This window comes from Thrips palmi, unplaced genomic scaffold (assembly GCF_012932325.1).
Source record: "Thrips palmi isolate BJ-2018 unplaced genomic scaffold, TpBJ-2018v1 HiC_scaffold_11, whole genome shotgun sequence".
Taxonomy (NCBI): Eukaryota; Metazoa; Arthropoda; class Insecta; order Thysanoptera; family Thripidae; genus Thrips; species Thrips palmi.
In genome coordinates this window covers 233,616-251,694 of record NW_023144622.1, presented here as the reverse complement: position 1 = coordinate 251,694, position 18,079 = coordinate 233,616, and the positions used below count along the sequence as shown (strand labels likewise).

The window sequence follows — 18,079 nt, the reverse complement described above, 5'->3', positions numbered from 1 at the left end:
CAGGGAAAAATCGTGAGTTTGCTTTTCTTATAGCCAGGGTGTCTCTAATTATCAGCTACCACCGCGCTGTGGCGTGTCAAATGGGTTGCCTAACTTGACGGCGCAATCGTTACTCTTTACAGGCTCGACCCATAACGCCGAAATGTAGGCAACTCACACGGCAGAGCGCCGCCTGTTCTGTTCCCTCCTAGAATTGGAACGCGTCGATTCCTCGTGGTTCAGATGAGAAATGGTTTTCCGCCCCACTTAAATAATTAGTGGTCTCTTCTTGCCTCTAGGCTCTAAATATTGTCATATTAGTACTAAGATTATGAAGGTTTTGCTTAGAGCAAAAAATTATCTACTTTTCATAAAACCTTTATTAAAAACATCTCTTCACATAGAATATAAGAATAATTCTTTGAGTCAATCAGTGAAAAAAATTGCCAGACAGACGTCTAATACAAAAGTAAAAAAAAAGAAAAAAGGGGGCCAAATAAACAACAATCACAGACAACAAACAACAGAAAATAAGTTTGTTACCAAATAATTTTGCTTACAATAATTATTATGCATTTTGAATAAAGGAGCAAAGAGCACATGTTGAATGACAAAGTGTATCGTAGATAAATAAATCAGTTCTTATATTTTAATAAATACATAGCAACTAAACAGAAGACACTACTTTATAACACAAATTTACATCACACTGAAAAGGTCACATCAATTAGAAATACCAGCAAAAACTGATGAGGTAGGGCTGGTGACTTACATCCTGAGGACATTATGTAGGGAAGGCACAAAGTCCCCATCTAAAATCTTACAAATTAAATTAACATAAAACAAACTCAAAGAATGCAATGTCTCTTCCAATACTTCAAGTTGACTGGTGCAAACCAATTAGAGCAAGGTCAATCATCATCAATCACCTCACATACATCGCTGTCTTCCTCAGGCTCAGCTTCAGTCTCGGGGTCAGTCTCCAGTTCCTCTTCCCCTTCTTCTTCCCCTCCTTCTTCTTCGCCCTCTTCTTCTTCTCCCCCTTCCTCCTCCACCAACTCTTCTTCTTCTCCCCCTTCTTCCTCCACCAACTCTTCTTCCTCCTCATCACCTTCCACTTCGGCCACACCATCATACTCTTCTTCCTCCACATTTTCGTATTCCTCAACTTCACTTCCAGAGCCCTCAGCAAAGTTTCTGTCAATTTCGTCAGACATTTCTCTGCGGTGGTGCTCATTATGATCGTCTTCATCAGATGTATTTTGGTGGGTGTGTTCACTGTGATCAGGAATGAACTCACTGGACTCATTTTCATAACTTTGGTCAGCTTCAATTTCATAATCTTTCTGCACAGCATCATCACTACTGGGTTCATATTGAATCATAAGTAAGTCATTGTTTTCTTCGGACACAAGATCACTGTTAGATACAACAACATCATTAGAGGTCACAGAGTTTAAAATACCCATTTCAGTGGAAACTGTAAATACAGGATCCTCTACACCTATGTCTGAGCCTTCAGCGTAATATGATTGATAATGTTGATGTGGGTTGTCGAGATTTGTCAGATGACTCCCAGAGTTATCTTCAACAACATAATCATTTTCAGTGATTGATTCTGCCTCAAGCATATACGAATCTGGAACAGGTTGAATTGCATCATGTAATGAAGGATCATCATCACAATGACTGGCAGTGGTTTCAGCCAGGTTCACATTGAGATGGTTTACTGTGGGTTCCCTTGAATCGTCTGATGATATAGTCTGAACTTCTTCATCAGTTGGTTCTTGTTCACTGCCTTGGCTAGATCTATCACTATTATCATCCTCACTGTCATCCTGACGTCTTCCATCTTGACTAGAATAATCCTGATCCTTATTATGCCTACGGCGATGCCAGTTCTTGTCTTCAGAATAGTCATCATCTTCACTCTCATTATGGTGACGGCGTATTCTGCTACCTGAGATACTGTCTTCATCGCTGTCATTAGAATGCAATCGCTTTTTGCTTCTAATGTTAACTTCATAATCACTTTCATCACTAGGACTATGCGATTCATTTTCTTCATCACTAACACTTTTCTCCGATACACTGTCAACATATGATGGTGATGATACATTTCTTACTTCAGAAGATGTACTTCTATCATCAGAAATAATATCCAAGTCTGAGTCAGCAGCTGACGGCTGGCATTTTTTATGAGGTTCTGTGGTTTCCTTTTCAGAACAGCCATGTAACCTTTCCATCATACGTTTTTGACTCTCTTCTACATAGGTACTGTGATGCAGCTTATCAGACAGAAAAGGTACAGAGACATCAACCTTTGTTAAACCTAGCTTCAGATCTGCAAAAAAAATAATTTTTTTTTAAAAAAATGAAACAATTACATAAGAAAAATGGGTTGATTTTTAAGAGCTACAATGTATGTACACTGATGTGAACTGTACACAAGTACCTGATATTTTTGTTGTAGTAGAAATGTCATCTAATATTTTATATTTCTGATTAAGTGATGATACAATATCATTTGCAGATGCCATTATTTCATCCATTTTCTTTAAGGATTCCGTTTTTCCTTGGTCAGATTCAACTGCAATATCAAATTATGCTCATTAATGGGAAGGAAAAACCAGCAGTAACCAACATCAGTGACGGAAATAAAGAGAAAACAGGTAGAATTTTATTTCACTCTTCCCTGATAGCAGATATACTAACCCATATCGTTAGACGGCTTGCTGATTGGTGGTACTAGTGCTACAGAACTATGCTCATTATTACTTTGGGAAACCCCGGCAATTCTATTGTTAGTGTCACTCGGTTCTGTGGAGTAAAGGAAAGTGTCAATTCTTGTGAGACAAAATAAATAATTTTTAGTGGGACAGGAGAGTTATATTTAAACCATTATGGTTTCACTTTGACTGTGTACTTACCTTCAGCTAGAGCTTTGGAAAGCATGTTATTTATACTGCTCCTTAAATCACGATGTGCCTTAACTTGAAGGTCAATGTTTTTCACTAAAGATTCAAGAGTGGGTGAAACTTCCTGAGTATTGGAATCACATTCTTTAACAGAAACCTAGAACATTGAAAAATGGTAGAAAAGAGAATTTATAATAAATTAAATAAAAAATTAAAATACTAGTATTGGACTTACGTTCATATAATTGTTTTGGGGTTTAGGTGAAGCACCACAATCATCCACCAAAGCAGTGCGCAGACGAGACACAAGCGACTCATTTACTTTCTTTAATTCACTGACACACACTGCAACTTCTTCCAGGTGGTTCAGCTGGGGGCTTTCATCTTTCTGTTCAGCTGAAGATAAATTGGCATCTTCTGCAGAAGTGTTTTCGAAAGGGACAGTTTGGTCAACATCCATCTCACACTCCCTTCCCGAGCCATTGGCCTCTGAACAAAATAAAGTAATGACATTACAATCAAACAACAGCGTGATCAATGTAGCAAAAATAGCCACTTGTTGAACTAACCAAGGTAGGAAATTATGTGCTTAGAATGTGCCCACCAAGGGTAAGTGTACAGACGCTCCACATTTGGGGCCCTCATTAGACAAAGCAGTTCAGTTCCGCAAATGACGGAGGTTTCAATGTAATTGATTCGGGCTTCCATCCAATCCTAGTGAGAGTAAGAAAATAGAACATATAAGATCATGGTACCTTGAATTATGCTCCCCCAGAATATTTATGAACTCACCTCAACAAGGTTTACCCATGGAATACGTCTAATTTTTTCCGACCATTCCAAACCATTCAAACATGATAACCTGCAAAGGTAAGAAAAATTTATTAATATTCTTGTCTCAGAATATGAGTCTCAAAGTTACAGCAAAGGTACTTGCCTTCTGCAAGTCTGCTTTCGATCATCAGGTCTCAACCATGAACAATATTGGGTAAGAGATCTTAGAAATTCCTCTTCTGAAGAAGGGGGCCATTCCATAGGGGGCAAGGAAACCGTTCGCATGACCTATAATTATTTTTTTTTCGGGACACAAAAATTAGCCACAATTTTCTTTATTTCCAGACATTGAAAAATTTCAAATAAACCAAAATTCAATACACCATTGTAGTTGCTAATAAGTAACATGGTAGATAGATTCTGTACCTCTTGGAGGAGCTGCTCATAATTGGGCTTGTTCAAAAATGGCAGATATGCACCCTTGTGAAGCAAAGGCCAAAACTCTGCCCCACACAAATCTTTTGCTTCATGGTATGCTGATACAAATTCAAGACGCATGTGATCCAACCATTCATTACAAAGTCCAATGATAACTCTTGGGTCCTACAAAGGGAAGGGAGAAAAAGATAGATGCAGAGTCTGACCAGCGTAATCACATTCGCACAGCAAGAAAAACAGACAGTTGACTTACATCAATATCTTGAGGGTATGTTTCACTACTGTTATAGTTAAATTGAATGGATATGAAAAACATTTGAAATGTGCTCCTTAATACATTTTTCAAGCAAACAAGGGCAAATTCAGGAGTTGGAGTCCATGTCATAACCATATAGTTGAAAGACTGAAAACAAGAAAGAGTCAATAAGGTTTTAAGCAATGTATTTATCAATAAAAACAAACAACTAAGAAATGTGTTTACCATGTTGAAGCGTTCTGACAAGTATTTTAAGTCAAAAAGCTCCTCAACATGAAGAATTTGATAGTCAGAAATAGCACCATGATGTAACCACTGGTCCAGCTCCAGCATTGCAACAAGCTGCTTCAAGCCCTCAAGAGGTGGCTCCAAGGGGCTTACAACAGCAATTACAAGGGGAACAGCGGGCAACTTGTTGATGGACTTCAATAATGAGGTGAGGCGCGACCGGCTTTCTTCAATACAACTGGAGGGTGATAAGCTGAACAGGATAGCACTAGTACCTGAAGCTAAACTTGTTTGTTCCAGTGCACTACTACCTCTAACCAATTGTAAGCTGGCATACACAGCTACTTCTGACGTCACTTTAACGCCACTGACAATCCGGTACACACCCTGGAAATTAATAAAATTTAACACATCTACCACCATTTCTAAAAAAATCATGAGAGATGGGAAAAGTAGATATGTATAAGATTCCAGTACCTTTTTAACATCATCATGGACAATTCCACAATTTTGTTTGAGAGTCCTCCTTATCCACCAATCCACTAGCTGGACAGCTGGATCCTTGGGCTCTTCAGGCACAGAAACAAAAAGCTTGTAAAGTAATTTATCAGTGGGATGTAACCCAAGCTTGACTCGGACTGTGTCATAACGATGAACTGCTTGTATTGCTATCAATTCTGCAAATGTAATCTTGGGATAGGCTGGCATGGCTTTCAACTCTACAAGGGCAAAACCAAGAAAATATAGTTTTTATTATTTTTTAACCAGCATGGTACTTTGAAAAATTTACCCGATCATGTCCTACCTGGAATATCAAGAACTTTCTCATTGCCCTTAGAGCATGATTCCCATGCATCAGTCTCATTACTTTTGGAGATGCTCCACCTTTGGGCATGTTCCTTTATACTGAGTGGAATCACACTGGCAGGGAAATCTTGCATGACACGCCGCCTGTGAAGGGAACGTCGAGCTTTTTCCAACCAATAATAAAAGACTTGCCGCACACGGTGTTTAACAGCCTCTTGCCTACACAGAAAAAGGTGATATTTTGAGTTTAAAGACTAAGGCTAGAAGTAAGATGACACAATAAGAACAAATACTCATACCTTGCACATTCATTTGCTCTCCGTTTTTCATCTGTGGCCAAATCATGGCACAATTCCAAAGCCACATCATGTATGAGAGATTCAAGAGATTCTTTTGATAGAGTATTGATGTTGGTTGCAAGCTCTATTTCAGAACTCAGCACTTCTTGGGCAGACTGAGCAACCATTTGTTCTACCACTTCCTTGAAAAGATCACATAAAGAATCATTTGAAATTCTATCCACAGTTGTGTCCAGGATACGCTTCCTCAATTCCTCTTGAGCCCGAAGCTGTTCCAGTTCACGTTGTTTTTCTTCTGCCTGCTGCTGCTCTTCTGCAGCTTTCCATTCCAAAAGAGCTATTTCAGTGGCTGCCTCTTTGATACCAGATTGAAGCAAATCTTGCATTTGAATTTCAGAACTTGAGTTTATGCATTTCTCTAGTTCAGCAGCTTGGGCTTTCTTTTCAGCCTCAAGTTTGGCTCGAGCTTCTTCGAGCCTTTGAATATTTGCTTGCTTTAAAGGATCAGGCATTCCAGGTACTTGGCCCATATTTGACTTTTCATGTCTTTCAGAGGGTACTTGAAGAAAGTTAAAGGAAGCCTTGAACATTTGATTAGATGGAGCATTAAAGCTTTTGGAGATTGCAGGTTGGGGGTTGGTGAAAGATGGTGGGAACAAAAGTTTTGTATTTCCAAAACCGCCAAAAGAGGAGGTAGACGTTTGGGGTACGCTTTTCTCGCACTGTAAACAGAGAATATTTGAAAGTATAAGAACTCAAAAACAGCTAATAGAGACTATACATACTCTGCATACATATTCCATGACTTACTTTAGCATCATAATTGTCATTTGCAGATGACATTACAGTCTCCACTTGAGTGGGTCGATTGTCCATTACTTCCGTGCAAACATTCTCTTTTTCTTCCTCTTCTTGGATCTCTATACCAGTAGGTATTTGATCCTTTGCATCAAAGGCACTCCTTAATAAGAAACCATTTTCATCAAAGCTCTCATGCACAGTATGGTTTACATACAATCGAGGTGGAAGAGCTCCGCCATAGACCACCTACCAAGTTCTGGTGTTAGTTTAATGCTCATTCAACGCGTAACAGCAAAAAAAAAAAGAATAAATAAAAGAATTTAGGAATTGACACAAACCTCACCAACACTACCTATCTTTTTTGACTCTGCAAGTCTAAATTCTCTTTCAGGTGGAAGAGCAAAAGTTGGGTTTTCAAACGTTTCATGGGTCAATACAACACAGGCAGTATCAGCAGAAGCATTGTCAACTTGTAGACCATAATGGCCACAAAATGTAGCAGCATGGTCTGCATTTTCAAATCCCAATTCTTCTACAAGAGAACCTAATGGATACTGTAAAAAAATCATTTCATTAATGAGAGGATATCATTAAGTTGTCAGGAGGACCCTGTTCAAACAAACAATCTTACTTGAACTGGCCGAATTTTAGCAAGGGCTTTGATGTACGTTTTGAGAGCTTTGGCTCTTACTTGATGGAAATATCGGATACATAAGCAGCTATTTAGATAAGATGCTTTCCTTACAGATCGAAAAAACCTAATAAAATTATTGGATGATAGACTGTTGTACATCGATGCCACAAATCCTATTTCTGGACTTTTAAGGACTTCTTCACGGAGCTGCTCCATCTCCCTGAGAAGGACAGAAACAGTTTCAAAATTACGGTAAATGTGAGCCAAACCATTCTCCATGAAAAATTATCTGTTAGTGCCAGGTAGAACACTCACCACATAATTGTCCCATTATTCAAATTGAGAAGAAGAAAGTATGATATGAATTCAGGTTCATTTGGACAAGTAATACTGTTATTCATCCATAAGTCACAGTACATATGCTTTAGGGTTTGAAGGCACTTGGTAAGATTTTCAGTGTTTATGCGATCATCAAAAACAGACATATCTTCGGCTACAAGACGTGCACCACAGTGAATATGGAACCTAGCACACTGCTCTACAAGACTAACAGCATCAACATCACATAATTCTTGCTGCGTTATTTCCTATAACAAACAATTAAATTAGAGCAAATAAATAAGAGAAGATAAAATAAATGATGTATGCCCAAGAGAGTACCTTTCGAATGCCTCGCAGTCTATCCCACAAGAAGTGATACCACTCTCCCAAGTTTTCACCAGGGTCATCACCTTGATTCATTATGGTGTGCATCAAATAGTTCATGGTCATAGTAAGGACTGCAGGTGGCCGCAGGTCATGAGGAAGGGGTTCCTCTTGATCAGCAGAGCTTCTTGAATATTGCTTCACCATAAGATTTGGGTCCATTTCAGAAGTCTGAGCAAAGAAACATTTCATAATAATAACAAAAATGAGACAGCAACAAAAATATATTTTATGAAAAAATTAAAAACAAGGAAAGTTTAGAAGTTAATTATACAAACCTTTGAAGAGCTCATTTCATATTGAGATATTTGGCGTCTGGTTTCTCTCAACAAGCGCTCTTTCTCTGGACACATATCAGGACACGTCCCAACAGTTTTCACAGCCTTAGAAATGTCATATTGCTTTGGTTGCACTACAAGCAAAATCATAAACCACATATAAACAAAACACTTAAAAAAACAAATACAGTTTTAAAAAGTCTATTCATGAAACAAAAGAAAAGACCAAAATTAATGGATGCACTTACAATGTCGTATCAGTTTGTCTCGAATATCTAACAACCTTAACTTTTCCTCAGAAGAGGTAGCTTGCTGTTTAAGTGATGCCATCAATTCAGAAGTGATTGCTGATGTGATTGCAGAATTCACCTGATTATTGTGCTCCAATTTTTCTTGTTTAATTTCAGCAGAATCATCCTGTGGTTGATAAAATAAACACTCAGCAAGTCAATTCACAAGGTAACAACAAAAGAGAAGGAAATAAAAACCACAATTACCTTTGATTTTTTGGCAAATAATCTATCGGAACTACCAATTCTACTTTGAAGGGTTGATTTCTCCTCAGTTCTTGTCTCCTTTGAAATCTTAGCTGTCCTGGATCTTATATCCCTACTCCCCTCAGTTCTAGAGGTAAGGCTGATAATACAGAGTGACCAATAAATGCAATAAATTAGAAACAAAGATCAACATAAATATAAATAAAAACAATGTAAATATATAAATACCGTTTGGCAGGTTCATCTTGCACTTCTCGTCCTTCTGAATCAACTCCCTCTGACTTGACAAGAGAACGGGATTTTTTGCGAGCCTCACGGCCTGAAACGGCTTTGCGTTTGGAAGAGGCTTCATGCGGCATAAGATAGTCGATTCCTGATATGGCAGCCAATTCTTCTCTGACGTCATCATCAATATCCATATCCGACCTCCTTGCAATCCTTTTCCTTTCCTCTACTGGTTTCTGTTTTTCTTCGTTGTCTGCAGATTTTCGTCTTGGCTTCGGCATGTTTCTCCAGAAGAATTTGTACTGAACTCCATCAATTACTTGAGGTCCGTTCTTTGCCTTCTCTGCTTCTTCCTGCAACAGCAAATGTTATATTTGTATTTATACTTATTATACTTCAACAAAAATATTGCAGCGCATATGAATGGATGCCTTACGTGGGATTTAAATGTTGCCACAACAAAACGCTTCTCCTTGTTCACAGAAACACGAGGTGTCCCATACTGCTGAAAGTGATCCTTCAAAACTGAACTATCAGGCAGTTCTCCATCCGCAGGGTGGCAAATAATTGATCTCATTTCCTCATTTTCTAAAACAAAAGTGATGCTACATAAGAAAAGTTGCTCCAAATTGTCATATACACATGATATCATACAAAATGTATAATTTATGCTTACGACTGGATGACTTTGCTACATCTGCCAGTGCTTTTCCAAAAACTCCACGCTTGACTCTGACCAACCTGCTCTCTCGAGAGGTGTTTTTGGACTTTTCACTGAAACGGTCTTGATCTGATCCTTCCAAACTGTCTGGTACCCATCCTGATGCCTGATCTGGGGCTAAGTTGTCTGTACATGTTTCTTCATCTTTCCCTTCATCAGTGTCATTCACTGAAAACGGATTGCCAGATTGTGAACGGTGGGATAAAGTTGAAGTTACAATGCCAGTATTGGTAAATCTACCAAAAGCAGATTTTGAAGACGAAAATAAATGGGCTTTTTCTGATGATGCACTTGAAGCAATATTATCAAAAGAAACTTTGGGTGCCCCGGAAGAGAAAAGGTTATCGTTTGCTTTATGATCCTTTTCAGTACCCAGAGGAAATCCTGATTTTGCTGATGGTTCTTCTCTTCTAGAATACGCTCCACCAAATATACTCTGCTTCGGAGTGCTTGTTGATTCCACAGTTTGAGAAGACAAACTACTGATAGGGTTCTGTTGAAAGCTGGTGGCCTGAAGGGATGAAAATGAACCACCAAATATGCTCCCAGCTGCTGATGACACCACCTCTGGTGCCTTGGGTGGAGGAACACCGGAATTTGTTTGAGTCCTTCCAAAGAAGCTGGTAGTGCCACCACTCTCAATCTTTTGAGCATTCAAAGATTGAGCATTGGCACTGGCATTTCCTCCAAATATACTTTGCCTTGCAGATGGAGCAAACACACTTTCACTTGGTTTAGAAAAGGATGAACCCCCAAAAATCGATGGAGTGGGCTCATTGTTTGAAGACGATATACCAAATAAGCTCTTGGGTACTGGATTAGAGAACACATTTGATGGAGCTTGAGGGAGTGCAAGGTCTTGCCGTATTGCACCACTAGCTTCAGCACTGTTGTTAAATCCAGAAAATCCAGAGTTAGCACCGGCAGATGGGAAAATGCTCGAAGTCGCTTGAGCTTGTCCCTGACTCGCTGCTGTGTTTTGAGAATCAGTAAAAAATGGTTGAGCAGTAAAAGGTGATCCAAACTGATTAGGATCACCCATTTTGGTGATGAGATTTCAGCAAGAGATGGAGCATATCATAACAAACTGGAACCTGAAAAAGACGAAATTAATACTTGTTAGAGTGTGACACAAAGCAAGGACCAAATGAGAAAAACGAGATTTGTAAACACTTTTGGAAAGGACAGAATAAGTAAACTGGAGGGGTGAGAGGATACACAGTCGGTAAATTAGAAATCACAAATGGACAAGAAAGACATTCCTCTATTATTTTATTAAGCATGATTCGATTTAGTTGGCGCCATAACCTGTTTCTCGAAACATAATTTTCACGGCAGTTTCTGTGACAGCGTTGTCCTTAAGAACATTTGACTGAGAAAGGATCTTAAAAAAAACTCCTAGAGTTACTAACTTTATCAAGCAGCAATACGAATCAAAGTCGTTATTTTCATCCGGCGCAATAACTCATTTTCTGTTGGTTGCAACAACTGCAGCTGCACGCTCCTATTCACACGAGAAAAGATATGCAAAATTAGCATTATTTGCAGGTTCCACTCATGCAACACTGCTACACGAAAATCCTTCGCAAATTCACCAAAAAAGCTATTCTTTTGCGGGAGAATTTCTTAAGCATGTAAATTTTACAATATTCTGTAGTTGCAACATCTTGATTTGACTGCCTCCGTTGCATTTAGTAACATTTCAACAACGTAATTTTGGCATTGTCGCGTTGTTAAACTGGGAGAGTGTGTTGTTGTTGTTGTTTGTTTACGTTTTCGTTGAAGTCATCAGCCGGGAAAAATGTCTTTAGCCAAGGAAAAGCCTAAGAAAAGAGGAGCTGATGATGAAAAGCCAGTAATCGTTAAGAATACAGCTGATCTTCAGAGATTAAAAATTGAAAAGCTGATGAAAAATCCCGTAAGTGCATCATAGGGTTAAACTAAAAATCTTTAGTAAGGTTAAGAACCTTAAGAACTCAAATTTTTCAACATTTCTTAACGGCATCCTTTTCCTTTTTTTGGTAGTTTTTCTATCCTGTTTCTATTTGCCACAGGACAAGCCAGTTGTCATCCCAGAAAGACCAAAGGAAAGGAATACACCTCATGTGCCTGAGTTTGTTCGCAACGTTATGGGCTCCAGTGCAGGTGCTGGAAGTGGAGAGTTCCATGTTTATCGTCATCTTCGGAGAAAAGAATATGCCCGTCAGAAATTTATTCAAGAGAAAGCGGAAAAGGTGAACACTCGTTAATGCTGTTTTCCGTGTTGCTACTTAGATATTCAGAGCAAAATTTAAGTATTGTTCATATTTCTTCTCAGGACACTCTTCAAGATGAATACCACAGAAAGATTGAAGAAAACAAGAAGAAAGCAGAGGAGGAGACAGCTAAGAAACGCTTAAAACGTTTAAAGAAAAAGAAGAACAAGAAATTCAAAAGAGCAAAAACTGATGTGAAATCTGAAAGTGAATCTGAAGAAGAGGATGAGGACAATGACGTTGAAGCTCCTAAAGATAACAGGGAAGAAACTTCCTCTAAAGATAATTCATCGGATTTAAAACTGAATGATAAACTTAGTGATTATGTTGAAAGGTTAGAAGACAGTGTGACCAATACTGGTTCCAAAGAGGAAGGTGCAGGGTCTTAATATGTTTGATTATGCACTCTGAAAATTTGACCATACCACTGCTGGTGGAAAAAAACATTATGAACTTTAGGGACAAGGAGCCTGAAATTATCATAAAAACAAGTTGATATTAATCACAAAAATTTATTGTCACTCAAAAAAATAAATATATTCTGAAATGAAAAGTATTCAATACAGGATGACGTGTTCTGTTCATATCCTGTGAAATTGGTAGAAATAAATATCACAGCAAGAGAACCATATGGAAAAATTATCTTCCTTTGGTAAAAATTGTTACATCTCGCAAACTGTCAAGTAAAATAAATTCATACAATGATTACTTTGTTAAACTCCAAAATACAGATAAAATTAACAAATTATTGGGCTTATAGCTTATCTTGGTTTAGTTTGAATGCATTGTGAAGGATAATTGCAGTGGTGCGTTGAACCCCATTTAGAGATGAATTAGATAAAAGTTGATTGGTGTGATTGGCAGCACTTAGAAAAACTCCTGCTCGTTCAGGAACTACTGAATCCTCCATTCGAGTTAAGTGCTGTTGAAGAGACTCTTGATGAAGGACTAGTTCATCATGAAGTCCAGTCAGGTCTTCAATTGTAACTAAAGATGCTATGTGGCACAGGGAGCTACAAATCTGGAATTTTATAAAAATGTTAATTTTGAGGACGTAAGTAGTTACCACAAGAAAAATGTAAATTTTCACTATTATTACTTGATCTAAGAGTGCATCTCTATGTTTGTACTCATTGAAGTCTGCCATATGTTCAGAATTGTCCAAACCAGCAAGAAGAGCTGTCCAAACTGCAGAGAAATGTTGACCATACAGCGCCCGATGCTCAGGTACTCCCAAAGCCAATGCAGCATTGATCCGTACTTTAAAATTGCGGAAATTGTGAACTAAATTGCACAAAACTGGAAAAATGGTTGTCTGGAAGTCACAAGATAAATCATTACCAGAAAAATAATAAAATATTAAAATATAAGAAAGTTTAGTCTTGGAAAATAATGAGTTACCTGGCAATTAATGTTATGTTCATACAACTCTGGATTCTTCAACATATTTCCAAGAGCATAACAGGCATTCCAGCGAACCTTGCAAACAAATAAGATATTGTAGAACACATGACTTGGATACACACTTCCTCAGAAATCTGGAATTTGATTGAGCTCTTACTTTCATGTTACTTCCCACACAAGCATTGCGTGTTAAAGCATTCACTGCTTTGTCTATGACATCTACTCCATGTTGTCTCACAGCATCAGCTGAGACCAATCTCAAGAAATTTCCAAGAGCACGTACACCATTGGCCCGTACCTACACAAATCAAAATGATAAAAATGTTCTCTTATACTGAAACATTAACAGTTAATTTTGGGTAGTAAATACCTTGTCACTGTCAAGTGAGGCAGTAACACTAGCCTGAAGTAATTCTAATAAAACACTGTTTGGGACCTCTTCACAACCTTCAGATCTAAATCCAACAATAGATAAAAATTTTAACAAGATAACAAAAAAGCAAATGTATAAAAATAAACTGCAAAAAAAGAAAACAACTTAAAAATACCTATTAAAAACGAGAGAGTCACTAATATTCCCTAGTGACCAAGAGGCTTTCATACGAACAATTTGATTTTCATCTTTGAGGGATTGAGTGACAGCTTCAATGGAGTCCAAAGTGAATTGTATGTCCTGGAAATTTATAAATAAACAGAATTATAGTAAATACAGAAGTAAATATTTTCCTTAAACACAATATAAAGGTCTTAAATTATGTACTTTACCTTGCGTAAGCACGGATACAAGGCAAAAAGGCCAATAGCCCTCACAGCAGATGCACGAACTAAGCTTTCTTCATCATTCACACATCCAAATAAAAGAGTAAAACTAAGTATTTGTTGGTCAGACTGAAATTAAATGTTTGAAGAAATTATAACATCGGGTAAAGTGATGTCCTCACTTCCAGGTTATGGAAAACTTACCGAGAGCTTTTCAAACACACTCATTCCAATGTTGGCTAAACAGTCACAAGCAGCAGCCCTCAAAGATGGTTGATCAACACACTGTACTAGTGATGTAACAGAGCCACTCAAAAGTTCCCTCCAAAAGGATGCAATCACTTCCATGGATATTTTAGACCCATTTTCATCTGTGAAAACAAAACAAGAATGCAAGGTATAGTGAACAAACAATTTTAGCTTTATGCTACTTCTCCAATGTACAACAAGAAAATAAGATCTTATTAGGGGGAAAAAAAATACCTTCAAGAGATTTATGCATTGCCAATCCAATACTCTCAACAGCACGTGCTGCATGGAGCCGAATAGACTCATCTGTGTCTTTAAGAGCAACTTCCAAAGCACTTTGAAGAACACCAATATTTGGAGCAATAGCGCTGGCAAAGTGACAAGTAGCCATGGCACCAATAACTTGCAGTGACTCCACACGTACTGGAGCAGCTGCGAAAGTTCCCTCGAGCATAACTGAAACTAAAAACCAAACCACTCATAAAGTCTAAAAACATGCAAAAAACAAGCAGAGAAGGAAAACGATTTTGAAAAGTAGATTACATTTTGATACTCCTCCACTTGCAACAGTCTGACAGCCAAGATTTCTGAGACAGAGTTCCAGAATCCAGGGCAAACCAGAACCTGCCACAGAATGTGATGCAGTCTGTGTCTCGGAAGTTAAACTTGTGCTTTGTGAGACTTGCACAAAACCTCCTGCTTCAGCTTCCTCTGCATCTAACTCAACTTCTTCTTGCTCTCCGTACCCATCATCATCATCGCCACTACCATCATCATCACCTTGATTCCCTTGCTTCACTCCATTGGCATTGATACCTGGCAAATACAGACAAATTCTTGAGATCAAGCAGATTCCACAATCTTGTGTTTGGGTGGGAGAGTTGGCGGGAGGGGTAAAAAATGAAGTTTATAGTACTTCCTACCTCTTGAGAGAGACAAGGCAAACCGAGGTTTCATCAGACAGTTTGTGAGCTCTGGTAAGGAGGGAAGTACGGCTACCACAGCACCAAGTACTGTCAGAGCTGCCACTTGGATGTTCACATCTGAGAATAAAATATATCTATTTAACCAATGGTTCCGAAGTTGACAAGATAAAGTAATAAAACCATGGAATTAATAATACCTTTATGAACAGTAAGGGGTCGAACAGATCTAACAATCTTTGTTAAAAGACCTGGCTGGAGGCGATGGTAGGGAGTGTTTTGAACTAAGATGGCAACAACGCGAAGTAGTTGTGTAAGAGCTAACACTGCATTCTCTGCTGCTAAAGCCAATGCCAGTGATCTATGAAGTTCCCTCAGCATGTTACCCAGGGACACAGAAAATGGTATAAAAGACCCACAAGGGTCCCTGCAAGGGGATGACAATGAGATGATAATAATACTGTGACTCACTTCAGACAATGCACTATAATTTCTCTTTACCCATGCTCAGCTTGCTGCAAGTAAGATCTCGATCCCACCAATAAAGTCCACAGCACAATAAGCACTGCAGTGCGACAGCGGGGAGAGGGGTCTCTCAAGACGCAGGTGATGAGAGTTCGAGTATTTGTTGCATGCAATCCATCGGGCAGGAGGCTCCACCAATACCCACACATTACGCGCCTGTCAGTGACCTACAAAAAAAATTCCAATTGAAATATGATCTGCTGCTCTTGGTAGTTCACACCTTCAAAAGAACTTTCAACAATTTCTTTGACTCACTTTGATCAGAGACAGCAACAGCTGAAGAGCAGCCTGTCGAATACGCGCATGTTGCGATCGCAGTCGCGCCCCTGGGACTTCTGAGTCGGAAAACTCAGAATCACTTGTTCGCCAAGAGCACTCCAGCCCAGGCACACTGTACGGCCATGACACATCTGGATGAGCGAGGACAGAAGGCACGGCAGGCCCCTGATGAGGACTGTCATCCTCATCATCATTTGGGTCGCATTTCTTTTTGGCTGGAGTGGATCTCTTCCGTGGTGGCCTGGTGCGACTTCCCTAAGATTAACAAGTAAAATTTGGCACTCAGAATCCTTTTGAATAATGCAAGATATTTTTCAATCTCATAACAATCATTAAAACTTACAACGCCTTTAATTGTTTTGGGACCTCGGGTAGCTGGAGGTGGAACATCACAAACAGGTACAGCTGCTGGTAATACTCTGGAAGGTTTCACAGCCTGATATGATGGGAGACCAAAGAGCATAAATACTTTGGCAGCCCCTATAACATCGCCTACTAAATCACCACCTGTATTTGTTTGGACAACAACATTTTCTATCCCTCTCAGAGCAGAAAGAATGATCTGTTCAAAGAAACAAAATGAAAAGTGTAAATAATCATTTAGTTATTGAGTCATGCGAGAAAATTCACAAAAATGGCGTTTCCATGGTACCTTGCAAAGGTTAGCTTCATTCTGATCAGGATGTTTGTCTATATTCAATTGATTAAAGAATATTTTTAAACATGTTTGAAGGTGCTCTGAGTCCGTGGGTGACCGATCCGAAGGAGGGGCGCTGAGTGCTTCCAAACAATGCAACGCAGCTACTCTCAATTCCCATGGTGATGAGAGACTATTATCATCTGATGTTGCATTCAGAAGTGGAGACAATACAGCAAGTATAGCTTGGCTGTGCTGTAAAAATAAAATTTTTTAAAAATGAACTCTTATTTTGGGAAACAGAGAAAATGAATGATCCACTCCATATCACATTGGTCTACACACTTCTTGAACCTTTGGACCATTGCCCCTGATGAGAACACCAAGAGCAGCCAACACATCTTGGGATGCGACACTGGGACATTGTTTGAGAGCCTGAATGCACCACTGTATGGCAACTGTGAGGGTGCGTCCTTCAACTCGTACCTGTAATAAAAGTCAAATTTTAGCAGTAACCCAATGACTTTAAGATCTGACGAAGCAATTCGCGGCAAATAACTTACGTCTTGTTTCTCCACAAGATTGTTTATGAGGTGACAACCTTTGGCGACCAAGAAAGTGTCATTCGGGGGAACAAGGGAACAACACTGATTAATTATCAACACCGCTTTCTGAAAACAAAAATAAAAAGGAGACAATCATGACAGTCTACGGCACGAAAAAGAAGACTACATAGAAAATTTCAAAACGATTGGCGGAAAAGTTGACAGACAAGGTTGAAAGTACAACCGCTCTCTCCAACAAGTCCTGAAATGTCATAATAAACACAGGGAAACCTAACCTCCCGACTGACACTTACATCGACATTGGTGATGACCGTGCGGCTGAAGTCCAGAGCGTTCACGTCATCTAGAAGCGCGTTCACGATCTGCCGATCACCTTCGCTCCGGCCGTAAACCAAAGACGAAAACTTCTGTGCAATTAGTTGAAATTTAGACGTGTTATCATTGCTGGTGGTTTTGCCGAAGGCAGCCATTGTTAGCTCTCCACGACTACAACTTTCCTACCCGAAAACCCCCTATGACCACCACGCTAGTTTCGAGCTCCATTTCTTGGACCGCAGAGTTTTACAGCGATGAGGACGTTCACCGAAAATTATGATTTTGCTAGCTGTACAATCCGACTCATGGTCATTCCCCTGTCCGCAGAGAGATACGCACTTCGGGGACGTCGTCAGCGGGCTGGTGACTGCGCGCCACAGTTGGTCATGCTCACCCCGCATCGACCAATGAGAGCAGACGCTTCTTTTCTGCTGGCCGTGCCTGGCCAGACCGTTTCTGCTATTTGTGTTTACCGTGTTCCGTGCTAAGCGAAGGCAAGGCTGCTGCCTGCTGCTGCCCAGCCTGCCCATGGATGAGGCGGGTCGTCGTCGTCGTCGTGGAAATGTAGCCGTCGCCCCGTCCCCGTGAGCCTCTGCCTCGTCCTGGT

The 18,079-nt window shown here is 39.4% G+C and overlaps 3 protein-coding genes across 6 annotated transcripts; 1 reads left to right on the top strand and 2 right to left on the bottom strand.

Annotated features, from left to right (window-relative positions):
- Positions 1-341: 341 nt before the first annotated feature.
- Positions 342-11,089, bottom strand: LOC117639612 (germinal-center associated nuclear protein). The gene is made up of 26 exons (XM_034375451.1): positions 10,973-11,089; positions 9,516-10,654; positions 9,276-9,427; positions 8,843-9,192; positions 8,615-8,753; positions 8,366-8,534; positions 8,118-8,251; positions 7,795-8,010; positions 7,450-7,721; positions 7,132-7,354; positions 6,839-7,054; positions 6,510-6,746; positions 5,700-6,421; positions 5,399-5,619; positions 5,071-5,312; positions 4,591-4,980; positions 4,363-4,512; positions 4,098-4,274; positions 3,835-3,959; positions 3,690-3,759; positions 3,467-3,611; positions 3,133-3,386; positions 2,910-3,054; positions 2,695-2,799; positions 2,435-2,569; positions 342-2,323 (listed from the first exon to the last, which is right to left on the bottom strand). The coding sequence occupies exons 2-26, from the start codon at positions 10,600-10,602 to the stop codon at positions 891-893; spliced, it is 7,509 nt and encodes a 2,502-aa protein (XP_034231342.1). The 5' UTR covers positions 10,603-10,654; positions 10,973-11,089; the 3' UTR covers positions 342-890.
- Positions 11,090-11,189: 100 nt separating this feature from the next.
- On the top strand, positions 11,190-12,533 carry LOC117639616 (PRKR-interacting protein 1 homolog). The gene is made up of 3 exons (XM_034375458.1): positions 11,190-11,478; positions 11,615-11,794; positions 11,878-12,533. Exons 1-3 carry the CDS (start codon positions 11,362-11,364, stop codon positions 12,202-12,204), a joined length of 624 nt encoding a protein of 207 aa, XP_034231349.1. The 5' UTR covers positions 11,190-11,361; the 3' UTR covers positions 12,205-12,533.
- On the bottom strand, positions 12,308-18,078 carry LOC117639613 (HEAT repeat-containing protein 6). Of its 4 annotated transcripts, none has more exons than XM_034375453.1 (19): positions 17,946-18,078; positions 17,451-17,564; positions 17,155-17,262; positions 16,937-17,077; positions 16,607-16,846; positions 16,298-16,516; positions 15,931-16,209; positions 15,652-15,842; positions 15,351-15,577; positions 15,151-15,270; positions 14,771-15,043; positions 14,462-14,689; positions 14,183-14,349; positions 13,985-14,107; positions 13,768-13,892; positions 13,590-13,674; positions 13,377-13,517; positions 13,217-13,294; positions 12,308-13,130 (listed from the first exon to the last, which is right to left on the bottom strand). In XM_034375453.1, exons 1-19 carry the CDS (start codon positions 18,000-18,002, stop codon positions 12,570-12,572), a joined length of 3,477 nt encoding a protein of 1,158 aa, XP_034231344.1. In that variant the 5' UTR covers positions 18,003-18,078; the 3' UTR covers positions 12,308-12,569. The 4 variants fall into 4 exon arrangements, with proteins under 4 accessions (XP_034231344.1, XP_034231345.1, XP_034231346.1 ...); XM_034375454.1 differs by lacking the exon at positions 17,946-18,078 and adding an exon at positions 17,659-17,828; XM_034375455.1 differs by lacking the exon at positions 17,946-18,078 and having other exon boundaries at positions 12,308-12,836; positions 12,915-13,130; positions 17,451-17,648.
- Between the last annotated feature and the right edge of the window lies 1 nt (position 18,079).